Source organism: Peromyscus maniculatus, chromosome 20 (genome assembly GCF_049852395.1).
Source record: "Peromyscus maniculatus bairdii isolate BWxNUB_F1_BW_parent chromosome 20, HU_Pman_BW_mat_3.1, whole genome shotgun sequence".
Taxonomy (NCBI): domain Eukaryota; kingdom Metazoa; phylum Chordata; class Mammalia; order Rodentia; family Cricetidae; genus Peromyscus; species Peromyscus maniculatus.
This window is the reverse complement of record NC_134871.1, coordinates 26,987,954-27,014,323: the sequence shown is the minus strand read 5'-3', so window position 1 is coordinate 27,014,323 and position 26,370 is coordinate 26,987,954. Positions and strand designations below refer to the sequence as shown.

General features: G+C 40.7%; 1 protein-coding gene across 5 annotated transcripts in view; it reads left to right on the top strand.

Annotated features, from left to right (window-relative positions):
* Positions 1–26,370, top strand: part of Vps13b (vacuolar protein sorting 13 homolog B) — a 568,282-nt gene that overhangs the window by 423,679 nt on the left and 118,233 nt on the right. For all 5 annotated transcript variants that reach the window (XM_076555926.1, XM_042264499.2, XM_042264498.2 and 2 more), the window contains 2 exons: positions 1,429–1,636; positions 1,922–2,106. In XM_076555926.1, the coding sequence (XP_076412041.1) occupies positions 1,429–1,636; positions 1,922–2,106 (393 nt within the window). The remainder of the gene's footprint in view (positions 1–1,428; positions 1,637–1,921; positions 2,107–26,370) is intronic.

The window sequence follows — 26,370 nt, the reverse complement described above, 5'->3', positions numbered from 1 at the left end:
GTTGTGTTTTTGTTGTTATTTGTATATTCAGGGTTGTATGCTCATTATCATCATGGTCAACCTTAGAACATCTTCTCATTTATCAGTTGAGAGAGTTTGGGTATCTTTCCACTTTGAACTATTTCCGAATAATGCTTCTGTGAGCATCTGCAGACAACTTTCTATGGACATACATTTTTTTTCTCTTGGTTGTATAATTGAGAGTGGAAATGTCTGGTGAAACTTTTCAGTGGGTGGAGTTTCTAATTTTAGAGTGGCCAGTCATCCTGGATCAGATCCAGTGTCACCGAGACACACAGAGCTGTGCCATAGCTGTACTTCCTTAGGTATATGATGCTCGATTAAAACTTGACATGTTTCACCCCAACCTATAGCCAGGTATGGAATGCATAAGATTCTCTATCCTATTTCATGATAATACTTAGGTAGCTCTTAACTTCCTTATGCAATTTCATGTCCCTCAAGGTTGTTAGACATCAAAAAAGTTGTGAGATTCACAATGATAGAAAATTGAAATGACTAGTTTATTAGTAAAGGGACCTATTAAATATGAATTTCTTAAAGTCATCAACAAATTGTAATTTTTCAATTTCTCACTGCCTTATACTGACATGAACCACATTTTAGGGGATTACAAAGAAATTACTTGTGACTTTGAAAAGGCTTTTATTTCTATCAGTAACCTTTTAAATGTGTGCTGCTTCACAGTGAGTTCAGTTGTGCTGCCTTTTTCCAAGGCAGGAAAGTACACATTAAGAACAGTACAAACAAGAGAGACAAATGGAGTTCATCCTCTCTGCATCCTAACCACTTGGCATTAATCACTGGGCCCCAGAGTCATACGGCTGCTAAGGAACTCTGTGCCCTGGGCTCTCAGACTCCTCACACTGGACACTGGATTGTCAGAGTCGGGGTGTGTGTTGACAGTCTGACTAAGCACAGACTCAGAATCCTGTAAGTTCAAGTCTGTTGGTCAGCTCCCTTCTCTCTTGTTAGAAAGCAGCCTTGGCCAGGATTATTTGATCTCATGACAAATGGAAGAAGCTATTCCACAAGGCTGTTTATCATTTTATTAATATTTGACCTAGAGAATCTGTGTGTCCTAATCTTGGACTTTAAGAAATGTTCTTTTTCCTCCTTGTTAAATGAATTCACAAATAATGCTTCACACCAATGTAATATCACAATTAATCTAAAGTTTAAAGTTTACTGTTATTCACACTATCTGGAATGTGATTTTCTTGCTGTTATGTATTTATTCAAATATTAGAACTTCAAACAACAAATTTTATTTCTTGGAAATTATAGTTTATTATCAGTAATTATACTGAACATGATTATAGTCTCACATTAATTCAAATATGATTTGTACCTAATTATCCTCAAGATAATGTTTAAAGACTGTAAATATTTCATACCCTTTTGAAGGTCTTCTGGGGTCAAGAACATTTGAATTGCCTGGCCCTTCTGCATGAATTATTCAGTGGGTATCTTAAGGAGGAGAGAAAATTTGAAGTGCCGGTTCCCGAATCAGTACCCCAAATGCCATCTCCCGTGGATAAGACACAAGCTTTTAAAAGTGAACACAGTTCAGATGACCTGCGGACAGGCATCTTTCAGTACATACAGGATGCTGGTAAGTACAAGCAGTGTCAGCATAAGAGTACATGTATCCAGGTGCACTTAAAATGAGTTCACTGAGTAGCACTGTGGAGCACTAGAAAGTACATCCATCCACACTTAGAGTATGGAAGTCATATATACACCAGTCGTTTCCTCTTTCCTCTTTTAAAGTTGACTTTTCCTATCTCAAATCTTTAAACTCATCAGTTTCATTCTCTATGTGATTTTCTTTTATTCTCTTTCTGAAAAGTCAACATGTTCCTTTTTTAAAACATGCAATTTTGTTTTTGTCTGGCAGAACCTTTGAAACTCCCTGGTACCTATGAAGTCTTGTTTTATAGTGAAACAGAAGAGAGCCCAGGGATGATGTTATGGAGGTACCCAGAACCTCGAGTGCTCACCCTTGTGCGAATAACTCCTGTGCCTTTCAACACCACAGAGGACCCAGATATCAGCACGGCAGACCTGGGTGATGTGCTGCAGGTGTGTGGTGGCTGGTTGTTCTTTCTAAAGTAAAAGCAGTATGAGGAAATGCTGACCATCCAGTAAGGAAAAAAATGTTTAGAGCATACTTACTTCTTATGTCATTAGTAACAAAGATAAGCACATTCACTTGTGTACTGTATTAGGCATACATGTATAAAAAGGAGAGCTGTATTTTGATGTCTCTGGACCACCTAGAGTAGTGCAGATCTGGGCAGTTCCAGGTGCCCAGGTAGCATGCAGGAAGCTTGCCAGTTCTCAGCAGCCAGAGTCAATATCAGGTTCTGTAATGTTTTATAACTTAATAAAAATATAAGGAGCCAAAGTGTAGGCAGAGTTCAGAATCGGAGATGCTGGCCTAGGCAACAAGACAAGGCTGTGGTTTCTGAAAGCTGAGGAAAGCTTGCTCTAGAGTTCACAATATGGATTCTGTATATAGAGTAGTATGGAATTCTCAGTAAGGATAAAGGAACAGGACATGACAGGTGGGAGAGATGCCCTGATGCCATCTCCTGAGATTCTGAAGCTGTCCTCCTGTTCTGCCAACGAGCAGCAGAATTGAACTTGGGGCTGGAATGGGTCTCCTAGGTAGCAACAACTCTTAGGTTGCAGTCTTAGAATCATACAAATCGTCTTGTTTCCTTGGAGAAGTTGAGAACAGAAAATGTGTAGCATTGGTCACAGGTTTGGATCAACTGAGATGTTCTCCTTTGTACCTGAAGTGCCAGGCCCAGAGTTCCTCTTGTGCATCAGAAGGCAGCTGACATGCTCTCGTGTGCTGGGAGCTCAGTCCAGCGTAAAACCTTCTTTGGTTGTTGAGGGTAGAAGAGTCCCCTGCTTGATCTTCCAAAGGGACCTTGCTGTTATCACTGCCATCTTACTGTGAGGGTCTCGAGGTCCGTGCTGGAGGCTCAGGTTGGATGCTGATGGCTGACCCTGAGTGGGAGGACAGTGTGAAGGGGGTGCCCTTCCTTGGTCAGTGTGTGCAGTGCACATGCTGTGTGCTGTGTCATCTCTTCCCCTGACCCTCTGTGTACTGACTTGGTCTCCTTAGGCAAACTCGGGTCTCCTAAAGTTTCCATTTCCTTGACTAAAAGTAACAGTTGGTGTTATCAACCTTTCAAAGTAATTATGGGCTATTACAATAACTGGGACATTACAGTTCATATGCTTAAATAAATGCTTTATACATAGTGAGGTCCTAAATGTTAATTCTTCTTCTCTACTCAGTTTACACAAACACCTAGAGATTATTGTGAGGCTTCTCCATGTCATCTCAGCCTCCAGTCTCCCATCCAACCTAGCCTTCTAGAAGCCTATAGGAACAGATGGATCATATGACTCCGTGAGGGAAACCCTCAGTGACTCTGTCACCCTGCTATGCCTGCTATGGTAGCCTGGTAGGCCATGAACATGGGACATGCTTGAGTTAAACTAACCTATTCGTTATTCCCCAAACCAACTTTAACTACCCATTTTTCTTTTGTTTATTAGTTTGATTTCTATTGTTATGATAAACTCCATGACTAAAACAACTTGGGGCAGAACAGATTTATTTCAGCTTGCAATTCTGGGTCACAGACTACCATGGGAGAAGCCAGGATAGGAACTCAAGCAGGAACTGAAGCAGAAACCACAGAGGAACACTGCTTTCTGCCTGCTCTCCTGCTTCATGGTCAGCCAGCTTCCTTACATGGCTTGGACCTCCCTGACTAGAGCTGTACTTCCCACAGTGGGCTGGAACTTCCTACATCAATTAGCCATTGAGCAAATGCCCCAGAGACATACCTACAGGTCAATCTGATCTATGTAATACCTCAACTGAGGTTCTCTCTTCCCTCTTAACTCTAATTTGTGATGATGATGATGATGATGATGATGATAACTAAATAAGCCAGCACCCTGTCAATTTCTCCTTTCCTGAAAACTGAAGTCCTGTCTACTCTTGGAGTAGCTAACGTTCTGTCTGTCCCTTGAAAGATTCTTGGACAGCATGTCCAAATGTGCGTTCATCCTCCTGAAATCCTGGAGTGTTGATCCACTACTTTGGTGCTGTTTTCACTTTACCCTATTCCTCTATATTTTTTCCTTCTATATTATGTATCTCAAGAAAAGGATTATATCTTACTACTCTGCTCCTTATATTAAATAGGGTTATTCAATAAATTGTTTGTGGTAAATATATGGATGCCTGGGTTCCTGCTGCCTGCTGTGCAGAAGTATTGCATGGTTTAGCACACTGTGGTGATAAAGCATGCACACTGATTTCTAACTTGAGCTGTGTCTTGATATAGCATGCTGTTCTTCAGTGGTATCATCTGCCATGAACACATTACATAACACAGGCTCTTGTGAGTTGATTGAATATTCTGCCAAGATCATTTTCCCTAACAGAGACTAGTTCCTGGTTACCAAAATAAGTCAGTCTGTTGGCCTTAGTCTAAAACAGAATTGAGTTTGGTTGGATTTTTCCTTCAGGACCTTAAGTTCACTAAAAACTTAAGCTCCTGGCTCTAAATTTATAGGCTGACATCCCATCATTTCCTCATGACCAATGGGGTTTAGAAACAAGTTATTCATATTTTCTTAGTAAATTTATTTTGGAATTTTAATTGAACATATAGGAACATGCCTATATTATTCATCTAAATAGGTTCTAAATAAAAACCCTGAATTTAATGTTTATAGAAACAAAAATGAGTTTATTTTGTGTCCATTTATAATTTTATCACATAAATTTTAAGGTTATAATACTAACGTCAACAAACTTAGGGTCTGTTAAGTACACTAAAATGATGATGTGTGTGGTATAACAAGAACTGGGCTTAAAGGAACACCACCAACCTGAAAGGAGTGTTGTTTTAAATGGAGTTAAGTAGAAGAACTTCCTGCTATTACGATTTTATGTGGCAGTTTTCAGGTTTCCCCTTTCCTCACCTCACTGTATCTTTTAAGGATTCCAATGTGGAAAGTCTACTTTCTGAACTTGGCAATGGATTTTTTTTTTTTTAGATGGAGTCTCACTGTACAGCCTTGGCTAACCTGGAACTTGCTGTGTGTGTGTGTGTGTGTGTGTGTGTGTGTGTGTGTGTGTGTGTACACACACCAAACTGGGCTTGAACTCACAGAGATTTGCCTGTTTCTGCTTCTCAAATTCTAAGCTTAAAGGCATCTTCCACCATACCTAGATGAATATTTTAATCTTTAGATAGATCCATTATGTTACTTTTTAATTGGAGAGGATAATATTTAGCTTGACTGATTGTTATATGCAGCATATTAATGAGAAAGCAAGAGTACAGTACTAATGGAACAAGAGCAAAATTAGAAAATGTCTTTTTAAAGTATTTTAAGGTTTATTTTTGTTATTTACATGTATGTGTGTATTTCTGCATGTGGGTATATACACTTGAGTGCTGGTGCCTGTGCAGGCCAGAGGCATCAAACTCCTCGGCGCTAAACAGACAAGTGTAATCTACCTGATGTGGGTACCTTGAGTTGAACTCGGGTCCTCTGGAAGAACAGCAGGTGCTCCTAACCACTGAGCCATCTCTCCAGCCCCTTGAAAAATGTCTTTAACCAGGGAAGTGCTTTGACATCTTTTAGTGACAACTTTATTCTTCCCATTTAATTTTGCCCTTCAGATCTCAAAATTCTTCAAATTGAATGATTTTCCTTAGTGGAATCTTGAGAGTTTGGTACATAATTCTTCTATGAAAACAAATCATGTTTGTAATTCCTTAAAGGTTTGGGGGGGGGGGGGCAGAAGGAAAAGGCAAAGGCCAGGTCGATGGTGTCATCTGTTTATCATGAGGGAGAAAGAGAATCCTCTGCCAGGAAGTCAGTGTGCTTGTGCCCAGTTCTCTTTAGTTTATCCAGTTTAAAAGTCAGGACAATTGGTTTTTCTTTTTCTGAAAACCCATTTTTAATTATGTTTATCTTTATCAGGAATGAGCACATGTGAGTGCAGGTATCTAAGGAGGACAGAAGAGGGTGCCAGATCCCCTGAATCTGGAGTTAACAGGCAGTTGTGAGCCATCCAAAGAACTCAGGTCCTCTGGAAGAGCAGCAAGTACTCTTAACTGCTGAGCCATCTCTCTAGCCTCAGAAAAATTAGTTTGTAAAAATCCAAGTGAAGCCCCATTGAATGAATAACAAAGTAATTTCTTATGAAATGGGCATCATCTCCATTTTACAGTTGGGTAAACTGAGACCTAGAGCAATTAATGAACTGTTCCTGAATCACAGAATTTATAAAGTAAGGGAGTCACAACTTCACACCCATCCGTCTGACTACAAAGCCTGTGTTCTACATAAAAATCTGGGAAAAGAATATTCTAGATGGTTTTCCTGAGTGACAGTGAGACCTACCCTATTGAGAAATGTGGGGGGAAAAAAAGAAAATTATCCTTTTCCTTTATCATAAAATAATTATCCAATATGCCTAAGTAGCTTTAAATCAGTAAAGTAAATGCAAGAGAGACTAGCTCTTTACATATCTAAAGAAGGACCTGGAGTGGGGAAAATGCCCAGACAGAGCATTATGAGACAAAAATAACCTCCAAAAATACCACTGAGAGTTTTTTTTCCTGTTATTGGCCATTTACTGCTGGTTCTAGGACCTATCTTTAAGTCTTTAAAGTGTGGTTTGTATACCCAGTGAGACTCCACTGAAGAAAATTAAGTTTTCACTTGCAAATGATTATCAGTTGGCTATAGCTTCTGGGTTAAGGATGGTAGCTTGTGTCCACTTCCCCTCTCAGTGCTGGAACCTCCTCTGGCTTAGACCTGTGCGGGTCCTGTGCGTGCTGCCTCGGTCTCCGTGAGTTTATAGGCTGTCAGTCCTGTTGTCCACAAGGCTCTGTTTTCCTGGTGTCTTCCATTCTCACTGGCTCTTACAATCTTTTACCTCCTCTTCCACAGAGTTGCCTGAGCCCTGAGGGGAGGGATTTGATAGAGACATCCCATTTGGTACTGAGTGTTCCAAGGTCTCTCTCTGCACATTGTCCAATTATAGGTCTCTGTTTTTGTTCCCATCTACTGCAGGAGGAAGCTTCTCTGATGATGGCTGAGCAATGCACTGATCTATGAGTGTAGTAAAATGTTGTTAGTCATTTTGTTGCTGTGTTCCTTCAGCAGAATAGTAATTTTGGTTTTCCCCTTGTCTCTCGCCTATCTAGTCTCAGGTTCTGTGCCACCTGAGCGTGTCACGGGTGGGTCCCTTCTCAATGGGCCTTAAATCTAATCAGAGTGGTTGGTTACTCCCACACTTGAGTGCCACTGTTGAACCAGTGTGTCTTGTGTACAGGCCACCATTGTAGATCACAAGGTTTGTGGTCAGGTTGGTGTTTCCCTTTCTCCTCTGGGATCGTGCCGAGCTCCTTCCAGTTCCATGAACGCTGTCAGTAGGGGTGAAGACTCTAGGTAGGCACCAGCGTGACTCCTGTGTGTTCAGGGGTTATATAGATGTCGTCTTCAGCAATGGCCTTGCCATCACTTTGTGGAGAGCAGCCACTAGCCTTGGCAATGGCCTGGGGTTTCCATGGAGCCCCTTTGGGCAATCTAAGGACATAAATCTTTTAAAAGAAGAACAACTTTGAATTTACTGTTAGAAAAGAAGCCCTGTCTTCTGGGAAAGTTATCTTTTGTGTTCGTAGCTTGTTGATGTCATAATAATTCTGGGGAATGCTGGATCTGCATGTGATTAATGGATGGAATGCTTTTGCTGACAAAGTGACAGCCAGAGGAGACAATGCCTTTCTCACAGCTCCACCGTCAGTGGTTCTGGGTATTATGTCCAGAGGAAGAAACTCCAGTGAGGGCAACTTGAGCAACAGTAGGGAGAGTTAATATCAAGAGTCAGTAGGGAGAGCAGCCCTAGAGCAAGGACATGGTGGTGTGGATGGGAGAAGGGCCAGCCCTGGCAGAGGGGCTCAGGGAAGACTCTTTCTTAAACAGGAAATAAGAAAAGAAGAAAAAAAGAGAGTTTATTTTCTGTGTTTTTCTAGCTTCTCCTCTTGCACCTGCCAGAACGATTCTTGCTACTTTAATCCCTTCTCTGTCCCCCTGGCCTCTTCTGTAGACAAGGTCTCCTGTCACTCAAGACACACAGGAGGGCATTTCTTGTCTCCTGCCACTCAAGACACACAGGAGGGCATTTCTTGTCACAGCAACTTAAAATCAGTGCTTGCATTGGCCAGTACAGTGACTGTGTGGCATAGCAGTTTCACAGATTCACAGCGATAATGAGGCTTCAGCACTTTACATACCATTTTTAATTTTAAAAATTTGTTTACAATATGGTGTATTGATATCTCTAGATTAGCATGGATTTGGTTTTAGTTTACTAATGGCATTTAACCCATTGTTTATCTAGACTTCATTAATTTTACAATTGTGTGATTTTTTTCTTTTCTCTTTTATAATTATGTGGAAAATATTCCAGGTCAGGCATATATACTTGATATTATGAAATAAAGTATAGAAGACTTTTACTGCTCTAAAATCTAAAATTTTACAATCTCCATATAATTCTAGAACACATGGACCCAACAGACAGAGATTAGGGTTATTCACAATGTAATATGATTTCTCTCTTCCACACATAGCTTAAGAAGAAAAGAAGGAAGTAGTCTTGGGTGTTTCTTTTCAGCAGCGTTGAGCGGTTCACTGAGAATTGCACATGTGTTCCAGAATCCTGAGCTTTTTATTTTATAAGCACCTCCTGCCCACTGGCAGCTGGACTAATGTGTCCCAGAAGGCTTTATGCCTATCCATCATCTTTAGGAGAAGTGCTCAAAGCCAGATAGGAGATTCATTGTTGTTGAAATGCAGAAATGGAAAAAAATCTGGATAGGCCTGGAGGAAGTGAGGAGCTGGGCCAGAGTCTTAGGACTCGAGGAAAGGGAAATGCTGTGTACCCAGTGGATACTAATAAATGTTTGTGGATGATGGACGGTGCTGGATGAGCTACTAAGAATGGTAACTTCCGGAAGCCACTACCTCTTTTTTGGATGGAAAGAGGAAATACAAATAGAGAATTCCCTGAATATACTTTTACTCATTCTGTTTTGTGGTGTTGTGAAAGTCTGGACCAATTTAGGAATAGATCCCGAGGAACTTCTGATCACCTCAGCAGATGGAGATGAGGAGAGCAGGTCTAGGTGGTGTGAGTAGTGAGAGGACTCTAGCTCTGTTTTCAAGTTCTGTCACTTCCAAGAGGGCCAAGTACACAACACAAAGCCTGGCAGAACCTGTTCTAGAAGGGAAGAGACACAGAGAGTATGCCTCTTAGCAAAGCAGGTTTCCAGCTCCTTGGAGCCACCACAATAAGCCTGCAAGGGAGAGATGGCTGGCTGGGTGGCCAGTGGTGAGTCAGTAGGGTTTCAAGAAGTAGAGAAGGGAGAAAGGGCCTTTTAAAAATCTCTATCAGAGCTGAGAATGTCAAACTCAGAGTGCTTGTCTACCATATGTGAGGCCCTGGGTTCAGTTCCCAGTACCACTAAAAAATAAGTATGTTCAGAATTAGAGAAAGTTCAACATAACATTTTTAGGAAGTAGAATGTAGTCTGGTTTGACAAAGACAGGCTGAACAAGGGTGGGGTGAGAAGAGGAGCTCTAGCTGTGGTCGTTGTGTGCTGGTCTGCATCCATTCCGTTGAGGGAAAGGAAGTGATGATTTGCTGGGCACCTGGTATTCACCGAGCACCAGATTTACCATTTCTGTCATGTCTCTTCATTAGCCCTGTAACCTATGAAATAAGGACTGTGATCTCCAGTTTGGATGGAAGGTAAGAAGGTCTGAGAAGTTAAATAGTTTGAGAAAGTGGGGAGAGATAAAACTAGGATTCACACTGAGATTCCTATGGATCCCTGAGTCCTGTGTTGTGTTGCTTCAGCTACATGAAGACCATGGATTCATCTTTTACTTTATAGCTCCATAAGCCATTGTCAGTTCAGTCCTTAGAGTAGATTGGCCCAATGGTCTATAAAGACAGAAAGGAGAAAGGGAAGACAGACGGAATGAGAACCTTGCCAGGGCTCTCAGAGATGACAAGGTTATAAACCAAGTTATAAACCAGTTTGACAGAGAAAAAAGGAAGACACAGACAGACGTGTCTTTGGCAACTTAAAGTCAAGGTGACAGGCAGATGTCGGGCAATGAGAAGCATGTCGTGTGAGCATTCCCATTGTGGAAATAAAGGGTGCTGCTCTGCCAGTGTGGTTCACTTTGCAAGGCCTCACATGGATGTGAGAGCTGAAGCCAGCCCTGTGGAGGGACTGGTGGTATCTTCATGTCAGAGACAAGGGAAGTCTCCTTGGGCATCTGCCCTCAGAAAAGTGGATGAATTCACAGGGATTTGACTCTGGAAATTTATAGGCCCGATGAGCTGTGATTGTCTGCTGAGAGTCCCAGTAGTGCCAGAAACACTGCTGGAGCTGTTTTGTTCTCTGTGACAAGATGCAAATTACCAAGAGCTCAAACAAAGCAGTAGCTCATCTCCCCTCCCATGGGGAACCGTTGAGGTAGGTAATCTCGGACTGTCTGTACATAGCCTGCAGTCTAGGCGTCATCAGCTTCATGCTGTCTCCAACACTGGATGTTGGCATAGTCCAAGACGGCTGCCCAGACTTCAAGTACCTTATTCCCACTCTAGCATGGGAAAAGAATAGGACGGACAGAAGCCATTCTCCTCCTTAAGGCTGTTTCTTGATGCCCACATCCTGTACTACTGTGCTGCCAAGATCCAGAGTTGGGTCACTTGGCCTCACCTCGTTAAGGGGAAATTGGTATTGACTTGCTGAAGAGGCAGGAGGAGAAGATGCTGGGAGACTAGAGCAGTCCCACTGGCACAGAAGCAGCCGAAGGACCGAGTCCAGTTCTGTTTTGTTTACTCCAGAGCTTTCCTTTCCCCCCCCCCCCCCCCCCGCCCCACTGTGGGATGCAGCATCTACTCAGTGGTTCAGGAAGAAAACTCGTTTTTCAGTTCATTGTGTGAAAAGTCTGTTAGACTTCTAAAAGGTAGAATTAGATAAAACTCTAAGTTACTGGGATTTTGGAAATAAAAAGCAGTAAATAGTTTTAAATGATAGCATTCCTTACCTCCTTCAGGAAAGAAGCAGGGAAGGAGCCTGTCGGTGAGATTTGCTTTTAGAGTAAATGGAAACCATTTGCAAACTGGAAGAATACTGAAGTCATCTCTGTCCTGTCACTTTATTTGGTGATAGAAATTTTATTAGCCTCTTTCTCTCTTCCTATTAAAGACTCTTGCACTTAAGGATGGAGGAGGGAGCTGTTTCTTTCTGGAAACAAAGGACTGTGTTTAACAACTAGAGTGTTTGATGTTTACTATTCAGCACTAAGTATGTCTGGGAGGGGCTGGGAAGATGGCTCAGCAGGTAAGAGCTCTTGTTGGACCAGCATGAGGACTCTAGTTCTAACCCCAGTGCCAACATAAAGAGCTGGGTATGGCTGTGTGGGTGCCTGCCACCCTGAATTCGTTGTGAGCAGAGGAAGCAGGATGGCTCCAGTGAGAGACGGTCTCAAAGAGTAAATTGGAGAGTGATAGTGCAGGACACCCAGCCTCTTCCTCGGCCTCGGAGTACATGGGCACACATACATGTGTATGTACCACATACGCAAAAATACAAAAAGTTGGGGTGTAAAACTATCTGATGAAGCAATAGTAAATATTACTACATAGTGTATGAATCCATTTCCACTAATAGAATTCTCCTTCTTAGATCCATTGTAAAAATCATGTTCATTTCTTTGGCTTTTTTTTAACTTGAGGATTTACATAATATACCTGCAGCCTTCCCACCCTCCTTCTCTCCCGTGACCTGTTCTTCCATATTTATGATGCTCACACACACCACTGAATCCAGTGAGTGCTGCCTGTATTTGCATGTGTTTAGGGTTGACCCCTTGGAATTGAGAGCTCATCCTGGAAAAAGAGAGAAGTAAAACTGGTTCTCCTTCTCTCAGAAGCTGTTGGCTTCCTATAGCTCGTCACCTAGGGGTAGGCTTTGTGAAGTTTTTCACTGTCTACATTGGCATCTCAGTGGGCGTGGTCTTTGCAAGTTTTGCGCAGGCAGTCATACTTTTGAGAGTTCATGGGAGCAACATCCATGTCCTGTCCAAAAGAAACTATTCACCACAGCAGTTGTCTAGGTCCTCAGGCTCTTGAAATCTTTCTGCATCCTCTGTGGCAATGTTCCCTTGAGCTTTAGGTTAAGGGCTGTCTTAGAATTTCCCGCTGGAGTCTCTGCATGTTGGTTTATTATGGATCTCTCTAATAGTCTCTATCTGCTGAAAAAAAGTTTCTTTGATGAGATATGAGAACTACGTTTATCTATGGGTATAAAGATGAGTACGTAGGAGGCAGTTGGAAACTCTATTACTTTAGCAATATAATGTTAGTAGGTTTTCCTATAGGGTCTGAGACATTTCTAGCCACGGGATCTTGGCAAGGTTTACAGTACTAGGCATGAGTTCCCTTTCATTGAGTGGGCTGGAGGTCTGATCAGACAGATGTCAATTGCTTCTAAGACAAAAGTGTCACTATTGTACCAACGAGGCTCAGTTTTTAGGAGCACAGACTTGGGCATAAAGACTGGTTCCACAAAGCTGGTGACCATGGGCGAGTTATGTAACTTCTCTGCTCTTTGTCTCCCTGATGTATAAATTATGGATAACACTGAAAAGTGCACGTAGCACCAGCACTTAGCATCGTGTCTAGCATGTGGGAGGGGCTGTATGAGTGTGAGCAGTGAACACATTCAGCTAAGGGCTAGCCCTAGGCAAGTACCAGTTTGCCTCTTGTCTTGCCTAGATTATGGATGTTGAAAGACAAGTAAGTTTCAAAAGCATTGCCAACTACAAGTTCTTTATCCATTTCCTATCATCTTTATAAAGACATTCTCCTGTAACCTCGCACTGTAAGCTATCTGAGAGTTTGGGCCATAGCCATGTGCTGCTGTGTGGTGGCTAACAAACTTTGACAAGTAATAACAAACCTATGGTCTTGGGACTGGAAGAGGCCATTTCTTACTTGTCCTTGGTTCTCTGTTCCCTTTCACTGTTTCCCTGTTCGATGCCAACGTCGTGCAGGCCATTTTAAGGGACTGCGTTGGTGCTCGTGCTGTGAAAGTCGCCCTAGTTTTATCACAGCTGTCACTCTTTGTGTGCAAGAAAGCGGAGGCTCACAGAGGGTGCAGAAGACTGCTCAGGCCACCATTGGTAAAGGGCAAAGCCAGGACTCGAGCTCAGTTGGATGCGCACTTTATAGACTGAGGGACCGATATGGCTTAGTCAATTTGAGGCCCTTCAGGGCATTTGTTTGTCTTTCCCAAAATACGCCTTCACATATGGTCAGTGTGCCTCAAATTTACCAGTCCATAGATGCTGTCCCCAAGCAGCAGACTCCTTCCTACAGCACATTTTTTTTAAATCACCTCTTCTTTTCCACTCAAACTCTGTATTCTGCTCAATACTGCATTGTGTTGCTTCTATAATTATGAAATAATATTTGAATTTCTATCTTACTACCTATATTATTGTTGAACAGGTCATCTTGCATTGTATAAAACTGATCTAAATCAAAAGCATGTGTCACATAGTTTTCTAAATATTGGTCACAATGTTTGAATAACGCAGACTTGCATAAGTCAGTAACTACAGATGGCAATGATTTCTTCATGACTTTATCAGCCACATAGTAGCAGTGAGATACTTGGAATGCTGCAGAAACAGCTGAATTATGTCTTGATTCTAGGCTACCAGTAGAACCCATTCTGGTGTCCTTCCTAGGGTTTTTTGTTGTTGTTGTTGTTGTTTTTGTTGTTGTTGTTGTTGTTTTGAGTCATCTATTTGGTTGCTTTTGTGCAGAGAATACAGAAGAGTCTTAGCTGTAGGAAATTCTTGTCAAAAGGCCAATTTCAGTGGAAAGATGAGAGATGTGGTTGGTGTGTGTGTGTGTGTGTGTGTGTGTGTGTGTGTGTGTGTGTGTGTGTGTGAGAGAGAGAGAGAGAGAGAGAGAGGGAGAGAGGGAGAGAGGGAGAGAGAGAGAGGGAGAGAGAGAGAGAGAGAGAGAGAGAGAGAGAGAGAGGGAGAGAGAGAGAGAGAGAGAGAGGGGAGAGAGAGAGAGAGAGAGAGAGAGAGAGAGAGAGAGAGAGAGAGAGAGAGAGAGAGAGTCAGTCATGTATCAGCTGACTTAAACAATCTCCGAGGACTCTTCACCTCAACCAGCGCTTTAACACACTCTTAGATGGCGTTCTGCTACACTGATTTTGAAATAAGCATCAATTGAATCCCTAGATTTGCCTTATTCAGAGCCAACAAAATGTAATATCATTCCTTACAAATACTCAACATGGATTCTCTTCTGTGGTAATGAAATTTTGTTCCCATAATTGCTTTTTCCAACTCAGGATTCCACTGAGGCTCATGGATTACATTAATTTATAGATTTCTCTTTTTTATTTCTCTCTCTCTCTCTCTCTCTCTCTCTCTCTCTCTCTCTCTCTCTGTGTGTGTGTGTGTGTGTGTGTGTGTGTGTGTGTGTGTGTGTGTGTGTGTGTGTGTTGGCATGTGTGCATGCATGCACGTTTGTGTATGTGTAGTTGTGGGGGATAGAGGTCAAAGTCGAGTATCTCCCACTATTGCTTTCCACTGTGTTTTAAGACAGGCTTTGTCACTGGACCCAGAGCTCACTGATTGGCAAGGCTGACTGGCCAGTGTGTTCTGGTGATCTTCTTATCTCTATCTCCCCAGTAGGGTTACAGATGGATGATGCCATGGGTGACTTCTTTTATGTGTTCCTCAAACTTGTGTAGCAAACATTTCACTAACTGGGCCATCACCTTGTCTTCCCCTTTTCCTTCCTTCCTTCCTTCCTTCCTTCCTTCCTTCCTTCCTTCCTTCCTCCCTCCCTCCCTCCCTCCCTCCCTCCCTCCCTCCCTCCCTCCCTTCCTTTTTTGCTTGCTTGCTTGGTTGTCTTGTCTTGTCTTGTCTTGTCTTGTCTTGTCTTGTTTTATCACCCAAGCTGAGCTCAAATTCTTGATAACCCTCCTGCCTTGGCCTCCCGAGTACTGAAATTTCAGATGTTTACCAGCACACCAGGCTGCACTGGTTGATATGTTTCTGATATCTCTTTTAATTTGTACTAGTTCTCTCCTCCCGTGCCATGTATTGGTTGGGGAGTGTAGATGTAACCAACCGTCTTATTAAATAAGAAACAGAGAAACAATGTAAAAGAGAAAGCCGAGAGGTCAGAGCTCAGAGCTAAAATCTCACCCTTCCTCCTGCTGTCCCAGCTTCGCGAAAAGAGACCTACCTCCTGTCGGTTCGTATTTTTAAAGTATGTTGTTCTGCCTTCTCATTGGTTGTAAACCCAAACACATGACTGCCTCGTCACTGTCTGAATGTACAGCCCCCTAGGTCTTAAAGGCATATGTCTCCAATGCTGGCTGTATCCCTGAACGCACAGAGATCTTATGGGATTAAAGGCGTGTGCTGCCACCGCCACACTCTTGCTATGGCTCTAATAGCTCTGACCCTGAACACACAGATATCTATGGGATTAAAGGCGTGTGCCACCACCGCCACACTCTTGCTATGGCTCTAATAGCTCTGACCCCCAGACAACTTTATTTATTAACATACAATCAAATTAATATTTCAGTACAAATCAAAATAATATTTCAATACAATTAGATTACCACCACATTTCCCCTTTTCTATTTTAATAAAAAGAAAAAAAGCAAAAGGTTATGACTAACAAAAGAAAAACTATATACAAAAGTACAATAACTATATACAATATATACAAGTAATAAATACCTAAACAGGTATTTGACGAATCAGAGAAAATAATTCCATTATCTATCCTATTTTGATAATTCCAAGATGTATCTAATGTACTTTCTATCCTAATTAATTTTCAACTATAACTAACTAATCTTCAACCATAACTAACTAATCTTCAACTCCCTCAGAGACCCAAGAAGGGAATAATATTAGCTAACAAAAATAAAAACAGGAAGTGCATGCAAGCAACTTCCAAAAAATTTTGTGAGTTGACAGAAACAGCCAGCTGCCTGGGCAGTCACCTGAGGTTTCTCCGCAGTGTTGGGGCATCATCTTCAGCCTATAGGCTTAGTGTATCTGACAGACTCATTTGTGAAGTAGGATGTACACAAGGTCAACAGTTCAACCTCACATTGGGTGAGAGCAGTCCACGTACCAGAAACACCTGAATTCCACTAGTGTCCTGTCATGATTCAGGATTTTAAATTCTGGAAATTGTTGACAGTTTTTTAATTCAGCTGTCCATTCTTCTTGGCTGTGTATATATGGCTTCATCTCAGCATCCCCTTCTTCTCCACATCCCTCTATTAAATGCCAGTCTACTTTTGAGAGGCATGAGCTTTCAGCTGCTGTTCCATTGTACAACAGAATCCATCGGCCCTCTGCCTGTTAAGCTGCCTTCGAAGAAAAGGGCACCGTACCTTTTCCGGATGCGAAGGCCACTTCAGGGATGGGGCCATATTGTCCTGGCCTCAGAAGATGCCTTTTGATAAAGCCATAACCACACTTGTTTTGGCAAGAATCAGTAGTCTCTTGTTTCGTGATCTGTCTGTCCATTTTGTCCTGTTGATTCGAGGATACTTTGTTGTCCAGTGGCTAACTTTTGCCAGAATGAAAGTTGACTCCATATGCAGTTTCTTCAATGCCCATATTTTCTCTAAAGTAGATTGGTACTGCCAGGAGCCGACATGTCTCAAAAAAGAAAAATTTTCTAAGTTATTAAAACATTTTAAATGCCATATTCTGTAGATCTCTGAAGGGTTTGAAGATGACCTGTCTAAAACATCTCTGCTCAATTTTTAAAACATATCTAATATGACTACAAGTTCTATGATAATGTCTAACTACTAGCTTTCATTTCTTTATATCCTGATAGTTGATAATAATAACATTCAAGGATCAGAAATTTGCATTACATTGTTAAATGGATGGAATAAATACAATTAGAAATATACATATAGCATTTTCTAACAATATCAGTTTCAAATTTGTGTATAATATAAAACAATTCAATCCAATGTAAAGTATTTAAAACTAGTAATTGTCTTTCTCTTTTCTTTCTTTTTTTTTCCTTCTTTCTTTCTTTCTTTCTTTCTTTCTTTTTTTTTTTTTTTTAAACAAGAACCTTAAATCTAATCTCCTTTGCTTAGCCTTTTTCCTAACCCTTGACAATAACTTGTAACCAACCCCCCTAAATACTGAAAATTATCCCAGACCCAGAACCCATTAAAAAGACCAAAAAACCACCTGCCCCACACCACCTCTTTGGGAATGTGGGCGTCGTATTCTTAAAATTGCTTCCTGCTGGATATGGGCGAAGTTTTCTTTATCCTGAAAGAAAAATTTTAGGTTAATTGTCAAATTCTAGGAGAGGTAACTATATCCTTCATTATCCAGTCTGTGTATAATGCCAAAGTTGAGGGTTTATCTCAAGTCCTTATTCAAGTAGTCTTTGAGACTGGATCATCTCAGCTAGTCATCTCAAATTTGCTCTGAGCACCTTGTAGTTCAAAGCTGATCTGTGGATGATGTTTGTCAGCTTAATGATATTATTATTGTCCACGTGGAATTGTTGTTGTTGTGGGGCCCCATCTTCTTTCTGGAGACTTCAGTTGATGTTAGGCCTGGCCATGATTTCCTGCAGAAAACTGATAAGAGACTCGAACACAAAAACATATATATGCAGCTAGCCTTTTTTCTAGAATTAGTTAGTACTCTATGTGACCATTCATATCTTAACAAAGTTTAAAATGTATATATATATATTAATCTTGTAAATTTTGATATAAAATTTATACTTTGAGAAAAGTTTAAAGAATCAGAATAGAATCAGAGTTGAGATTAGTAATAGAATAGTCCCTTAATTAATTTTGCTTTTGTCCTGTACCATAGCAGAAGATGGCTCTTATTCTGGCATGATACAGGGAGTTTGCATTTTCCTTTTAACAACATGCTTGATTTTAAAGAAGGAGAGAGCCATTCTCCAACTCCAAAGTCAGCTTTAAATTTTAATTGAACTGGGACTGTTAGAAGACCAGTAGTGTTAAATCTTTAGAGAAAAGCAGAAACAAACATTTAGGAAGACATAAAATTTTTTTTTAGATAATATATACCCATACACCGTTTCACTCTGTTTCTTGGGATAGATGATTTGTCCCTTTTCTTCAGTTGTCTCATTTGTCCAGTGTTCTTCAGATTCCTTAACCTTCATTCTCCTAAAAGACAAAAACAAAAACCTTTCCCCAAGACTAATTTTGGGGATGTTTCCTTTTGACAAGTTATTATCTGATTAAATGAAAAGGCATGTGTTATTGATACAAGTTAGTTTAAATTGGATGTTCATGCTGGTTGATGAACTATCACCTCCTCTAATTAAGAGGTCTCTCTTGTTCAAATCGAACCTTTATCAATTTTGATGGTACCCACAGCTTATCTTCTCCTGTAGAAACAAAAGCAAAACCACGTCCCCAATGTAATACATACCCTGGTTTCCATTCTGAGGTCAGCACATCCTTAAAGTATATAGGCTGATTTAATTCTGTAGTTTTTTCTATTATCCAATGTCTCTCTGCAGCTGTTGTTCCTTTCTCATTGGCATTCAGAAAATTCAAAGTTAGAAGAGCATTATGCAGTCTATTTCTGGGGGTTTTTGTTACCCATTTCTGTTTATTTAGCATATCCTTTAGAGTTCTGTTTGATCTTTCTATAACTGCTTGACCTGTAGGATTATGTGGTATGCCTGTAATATGCTTTATATTGTAATAAGCAAAAAACTGTTTCATTTTAACAGAGACATATGATGGAGCATTGTCAGTTTTGATTTGTGCAGGTATACCCATGATGGCCATAACTTCTAGCAAATGAGTGATTACAGAATCAGCTTTTTCAGAACTCAAAGCAGTTGCCCATTGAAATCCTGAATAAGTATCGATAGTGTGGTGTACATATTTCAATTTTCCAAATTCTGCAAAGTGAAACACGTCCATCTGCCAGATTTCATTTCTCTGAGTACCCTTTGGGTTACATCCTGCTGGTAATGGCGTCTGATTGTAGAAGGAACAAGTAGGACATTTCTTTATTATTTCTTTGGCTTGTTGCCAGGTTATGGAAAAATCCTTTTTTAAACCTTTACTATTAACGTGATGTTTTTTATGAAATTCTGAGGCCTCCAGCACATTTCCTATCAATAATTTATCAATCTCTTCATTGCCTTGTGCTAGAGGGCCTGGCAGACCAGTATGGGATCGAATGTGAGTTATATATAAAGGATGATTCCTTTTCCTGATTGTATCTTGTAATTGAATAAATAGTGAAGTTAATTCTGAAGCATCAGGGATAAATTCTGCAGTCTCAATATGTAACACCACTCTTTCAGCATACTGAGAGTCAGTTACTATGTTGAGAGGTTCTGAAAAATCCATTAATACCAACAGAATAGCATACAATTCTGATTTTTGCACTGAATTATACGGACTTTGAACCACTTTACTTAAATTTTCTGATTTGTAACCTGCCTTTCCTTCTTTGTTGGCATCTGTATAAAATGTACGAACTCCAGATATGGGTTTTTGCCGTACAATTCGAGGTAAGATCCATTCAGCTCTCTTTATAAGATCAATTCTATTGCTTTTGGGATATTTGCTGTTAATTTCTCCCAAAAAATTACTGCAAGCTCTTTGCCAAGGTTCACTTTCTGTCCATAATTTTTCAATGTCCTCCTTAGTTAATGGTACGACAATTTCTGCTGGGTCTATGCCTGCTAATTGACGAAGTCTCATTTTTCCTTTGTAAATCAAGTCAGAGATTTTTTCCACATAAGTTTTTAATTTTTTATTTGGTTTATTTGGTAAAAATATCCATTCCAATATAATATCTTCCCTCTGCATTAATATTCCAGTAGGAGAACGCCTAGAAGGTAAGATAACCAAAATGCAATCCAGCTTTGGATCAATACGATTCACGTGTCCTTCATGCACTTTCTTTTCTACCAAGGCTAATTCTTTCTCAGCTTCAGGTGATAATTCTCTTGGACTATTTAAGTCCTTGTCACCTTCTAAGGTTTTGAACAAATTAGTCAGTTCATCATTTTTTACCCCAACAATAGTTCGTAGATGAGAAATATCTCCAAATAATCTTTGAAAGTCATTAAGAGTCTGTAGTCTATCTCTCCGAATTTGCACCTTTTGGGGTCTAATTTTTTGTAGCTCTATTTTATATCCTAAATAATTAATAGAATCTCCTCTTTGTATCTTTTCAGGAGCAATTTGTAATCCCCAGCGAGGCAAAATTTTCTTTACTTCTTCAAACATTATTTCTAAAGTATCTGCATTTGAGTCAGCTAGTAAAATATCGTCCATATAATGATAAATTATAGATTTAGGAAATTTTTTACGTATCACTTCCAATGGCTGTTGTACAAAATATTGGCACAGAGTTGGGCTATTCAACATTCCCTGTGGGAGGACCCTCCATTGAAATCTTTTAACCGGTTGAGAATTATTATAAGTAGGCACTGTAAAAGCAAATCTTTCTCTGTCTTTTTCTTGTAAGGGTATTGAAAAGAAACAGTCTTTTAAATCAATAACTATGAGAGGCCATCCTTTTGGTAACAGAGTAGGCAAAGGCATCCCAGATTGTAGAGAACCCATTGGTTGAATTACTTTGTTAATTGCCCTAAGGTCTGTTACCATTCTCCATTTACCAGATTTCTTTTTAATAACAAATACAGGAGAATTCCAAGGGCTGGTTGATTCTTCAATATGCTGAGCATTTAACTGTTCTTCTACCAGCTCTTCTAAAGCCTGGAGTTTCTCTGTTGTTAAAGGCCATTGCTGGACCCATACAGGCTTGTCTGTTAACCATTTTAAAGGTAGAGCTGTTGGTGTCTTTGGAAGATCATCAGTTATTGTGCCCTGTTCTTGTATAATATGGATGGCTGGTGACCACTCATTAGAACAATATCTTCTAATATTTCTCTCAGTAACATGTGCTAGTTTATGATTTGTTTCTGAGATTGGAGGGATGTTAATCTGAGTATTCCATTGTTGCAACAAGTCTCGACCCCACAGGTTCATAGTTATGTTAGCCACATATGGTTTTAATTTTCCTCTCTGTCCTTCTGGACCTATACATTCGAGCCATCTTGCACTCTGTTTCACCTGAGATAATGTCCCAATTCCTAACAGTTGAACGTTTACCTCCTGAAGAGGCCAAGTTGGATGCCAAAATTCTGGTGCAATTATGGTAACGTCCGCACCTGTGTCTACCAGACCAGACAACAAAACACCATTTATTTTTATCGTTAATTTTGGTCTTTGTTCATTAATAGAAGTTTGCCAAAAAATTTTCTTTATGTTTTCTCCTGAATTTTCTATTCTCTCTGTTTCATCATTCTGACCAGCATGATTTATTCCAATAGGCATTTGGTTATTTAATCGCTCTCCAGAGCAGGCATTTCCTCTATGGCTGCCGGAAAGGTTTGAACTGGATTTGCACTGGGGGCCTGCCTGAGGCCCCTCTGGGAGTTTCCCGAAGACTGAGGCAAAGGATTACCCTGTCTGTCCTTTGTTGATCTACATTCGTTGGTCCAGTGTTTTCCCTTACCACACCTTCTGCATACTCCAGAAGGAAGGGGCATTCTGTTGCCATTGTTCCTTGAAGAAACATTGTTTCTGGAAATGACCTGTCTACAGTCCCTTTTCAAATGTCCTTGCTTTCCACATCCAAAACATCTAACACTCCTCAAACCTTTTGAAATTACTTCTCCTACCCATGTATCATCATGCTCATCAGCTTCAACATTAATTGTTTCTCTAATCCAATCTTCCATAGGTGCAGATCTTGCCCTTAATGGCCTGATTATTCTTTTGCATGCTGCATTCGAATTCTCAAAGGCCAAAGATTCAATTATTGCCTTACCAGCTTCTGAATCCGAGACCGTTCTCTTTACTGCTGAAGCCAGTCTTTGTAAAAAATCTGTAAAAGACTCTTTTGGGCCTTGCTTCACCTTTGTAAATGACTCAGATTTTTTTCCTGGTTCCTCAACTTTGTCCCATGCATTCAAGGCTGCCGTTCGACATAAAATTAGGGTTTGGACATCATATAAACATTGTGCTTGTGCTGAAGCATATTGGCCTTCGCCCATAAGCTGATCCTGGCAAACTTGTACTCCTTTATCCCTCCACTGTTTTTCTATGTTTTTAGCCTCCTCCTTAAACCAAGTCAGAAATTGAAGTCTCTGGCTGGGTTCCAGAACACCTTGTGCGAGGTCCCGCCAGTCCTGTGGTACTATCCTATTATATGTTGACCAAGTGTTTAACATTTGCTTTACATATGGGGAATGCATGCCATAAGATACTATTGCCTCCTTAAACCTTTTTAAATCCAACATTTCAATTGGAGCCCAAGTATTTTGTGTAGCCATTTGATCAGGCATCTGCTGTACTGTTACAGGATAAATTAAGGGTGACTGTGTGAAAACAGGCTTTCTTTCTGCAACCTTATGATCCCGACTTGAAACAACTTCACTGTTAATTTCTTCTGTCTGAATTTTTACAGGTTTAACAAGTTCTTCTAACGCTGTTATCCTGGCACTTAAATGGACTATCTTTTTAAATATTAAAATGTGGATTATTATAGTGATGAGGTGCATAATTCCACCAATACTAATATTATATAGTTGTTCCATTGCCAGACTGCCTAAAATTTCGAACAAAAACCAATTTTCTTCCAATGCACACATAAAACCCATTTGTTTTTTAATGTGGAAAAAAAATTCTCTTTTAGATAGTTTCCTTTAAAATATCTGATATATTATGACTTACCAAATCTGCGTAGAACAGTAGAAATCCGAGGGGATTTTCAAAGCAGCCACCTAGTGTCCCAGGTGTAAATCCAGAGAGAGAGAGAGAGAGAGAGAGAGAGAGAGAGAGAGAGAGAGAGAGAGAGAGAGAGAGAGAGGGAGAAAAGAGAGAACGCACAAGAAAGCGTAGCCGGCTAAAGCTTAAATGCAGCCACGTGTTCCCTCTTGTGCCGAGTCAAGGCTTGGGTCTGGCTTCCTTAAGCTCCGACCACGTGCTTTGACTTTACAGGCAGGGCCCTGTTCGGCAGGGCAGGTCTGAGTTGTTTGTAGCACCGGCTTTAGGCAAGCTGCTCACAGACCTAGGCCCGGGCTAGAAGTTGCTACCCGGACTAGGACGCCAGCAGCTCGGACTAAGAAGCCGATCGCCGCCGGCCGCCGTGTGCCGCCGCTGCCGCCGCCGCCGCCGCCGCGGGCCGCCTGCCGCCCTTGCGGGAAAGCGGACCTGCTGCCAAGCCAAGCAGTTTTTAATGGATTCTTGTCACGTTGGGCGCCAGATGTAGATGTAACCAACCGTCTTATTAAATAAGAAACAGAGAAACAATGTAAAAGAGAAAGCCGAGAGGTCAGAGCTCAGAGCTAAAATCTCACCCTTCCTCCTGCTGTCCCAGCTTCGCGAAAAGAGACCTACCTCCTGTCGGTTCGTATTTTTAAAGTATGTTGTTCTGCCTTCTCATTGGTTGTAAACCCAAACACATGACTGCCTCGTCACTGTCTGAATGTACAGCCCCCTAGGTCTTAAAGGCATATGTCTCCAATGCTGGCTGTATCCCTGAACGCACAGAGATCTTATGGGATTAAAGGCGTGTGCTGCCACCGCCACACTCTTGCTATGGCTCTAATAGCTCTGACCCTGAACACACAGATATCTATGGGATTAAAGGCGTGTGCCACCACCGCCACACTCTTGCTATGGCTCTAATAGCTCTGACCCCCAGACAACTTTATTTATTAACATACAATCAAATTAATATTTCAGTACAAATCAAAATAATATTTCAATACAATTAGATTACCACCACAGGGGAGGACTCTTTGACCTGGGACATCTCCTGCTCTGTGCTGTGGACCACTGGCTGTGGTGGTAACACTACTTAACACCTTCCTTGCCCCTCATGTAGTCATGCAGCTGGATAGAGCTTGATTCGATGTAAACTGAATTTTGGAAAGGTTGCTTTACAGGCAACATAGTATTGACATCACAGTAGGAGGCACAACATGCCTGCTCATTTCACTTTCAGCAATGTGAAGATTGACCAGTGTGACCTGTCATATAAAAGCCCCATGAACTCTTGAGCAGCTGTTGTAGCACCTAGTAATATGTACTGTGTAATTTCCCTAACCCACAGATCTTAAATCCAGTCGTGGATGTTGACAGCGTTACAGGCAATCCCTCTACAGCCAGAAGGTTTGCTGCAGTTGACCTGCATTCTAACTTTGCTCTTGCCATACAATGCATATTCCATGTCTCCCTGACGTGAAGTTTGCTTAAGATTAATTAGCTTAAGGTCATGTAACAAGTAAGGTAACACAATCATGTAAATTTGCAGAATTGTTTAATGAAAAATTATCTATAAAATACTGAGAAATTAATAAGGTAGATTCAAACTGAAATAAAAAGAATCACATTAACAGTAGTGTTGAATCATTATGAATAAATCAAGACTAATGTCCTAGAGATGTTGTATCTTTCTACCCCTAGCTTTAGATCCAAACCAGTGATGGATCTCAGTGTTAGCATCCCTTTAATGAGGTAAAACCGTAAGCTTTGTGGCAGCTTGCTTTGCATAAAGCCATGATGTGCAGCAAACACCATTCCATAAAGTGGAAGTGTATCACAGAACAGTTCCTACAAGGCTCTAAATGTCATTTGCTTTCATGACTTGGAGTTATCTTGTCCAGAGCAGCAAGTTGCTGTCTATATGACCTCCCACCCTCCTTCTGAGTCCTATGGTTCTCACACTAATGAATTCAAATAGAGAAGGATTATTGGGCTAGAACTCAGAGTCTGTCTTTAGAGCCAGAATGGAGGAAAAGTTACAAAATACAGATGTCTGTCAGGGATTCTGTCCAAAGAGAAAAGCATGCCAGAAGTTAGAAATAGATATGTTATTCTACCAAAAAAACAACAACAAAAAAACCTTGAATTTGGCTTTTACCCAGAAAAAAAAATTTTTTTTTCTTAAATACTCAGATCAACCTATTAAGCCTTAATGTACTGTTAAGGTACGATGACTAGAAAGACATATTTTAAAAAGTCAAAGTTCATTATGTCATAGTGAGGGCAAACCTGCTTTCACTTCCTCAGAACCATGCCAGATTGTACCTGTCAAGATTCTGTAATCCCATATTTTCATTCGTGACTAAAAGTGTTCTGATATTTCTGAAATCATTAGTTTTTGCATATTAAGAATTTAAAATGGAGCTCAAAACCTCCAAGGTATTTTTAAATTACGTGTAAGTTAAAAATGTCCATACTTCCACATACTTAAAGTAAGCCACCCTGTTCTTGTTGTTTTATTGGGATTTCTGTTATGTTTGTTTGCTCTGTCATTGTGTGTGTGGGCACACACTTGCCGCAGCATATCTGGGGATTAGAGGAGAAGTTGCAGGACTTGCTTCCAGTTGTGGGCTCCAGTGATCAAATGCAGGTATTCAGGCTCGGCAGGAAGCACTCCAAAGTGTTTGGCCCTCTCACGAGGCCCCATTTTATTGTTTTTTATTAATGGAAAACCTCTAAATTCAATGCGATTTATTTTGATTACATACTAAACTTTATGAATTGGTTATATTAGGGGGAATTTGTTCTTTATAAAGTTTGGTTGGTTTTTTGTTTTGTTTTGTTTTGTTTCCCTTGAGTAAAGAGTTACTTATTCCAGGAGGCAGAAGTTTGGGGGTGAGGAGTGGGAGACAAGAAGGCTCCTGGTTACTCTGTACTCCATGCACACTTAAGAACATTGTGTAGACACCGTGCTGGGCAGTGTTTTCTCTTTTATTCTCGTTACCTCTAGCCATACTTTATATTAGTTTTCTACTTCATACTTTTGTTTACTTTCAATGAGTCTCACTAGGAAAACAGAAGCAGCTCCCACTGAAGTCTGCTTTGTACCCCTAAACGGATCTCGTAGCTGTGCTTTAGTTGTAGCTTATGATGTTATGAATTTGACTAAATTGTCTAAATAATTACATTCCCAAAACGTATTTTTTCCACATCACATTCTTTCTACATGATGATCTATTTAACAGGACATTGGTCACCACCAAATAACAGTGGTCAGGGCAGACAGTTATTCTGACTGAGAAAATCTGCCTCTCTA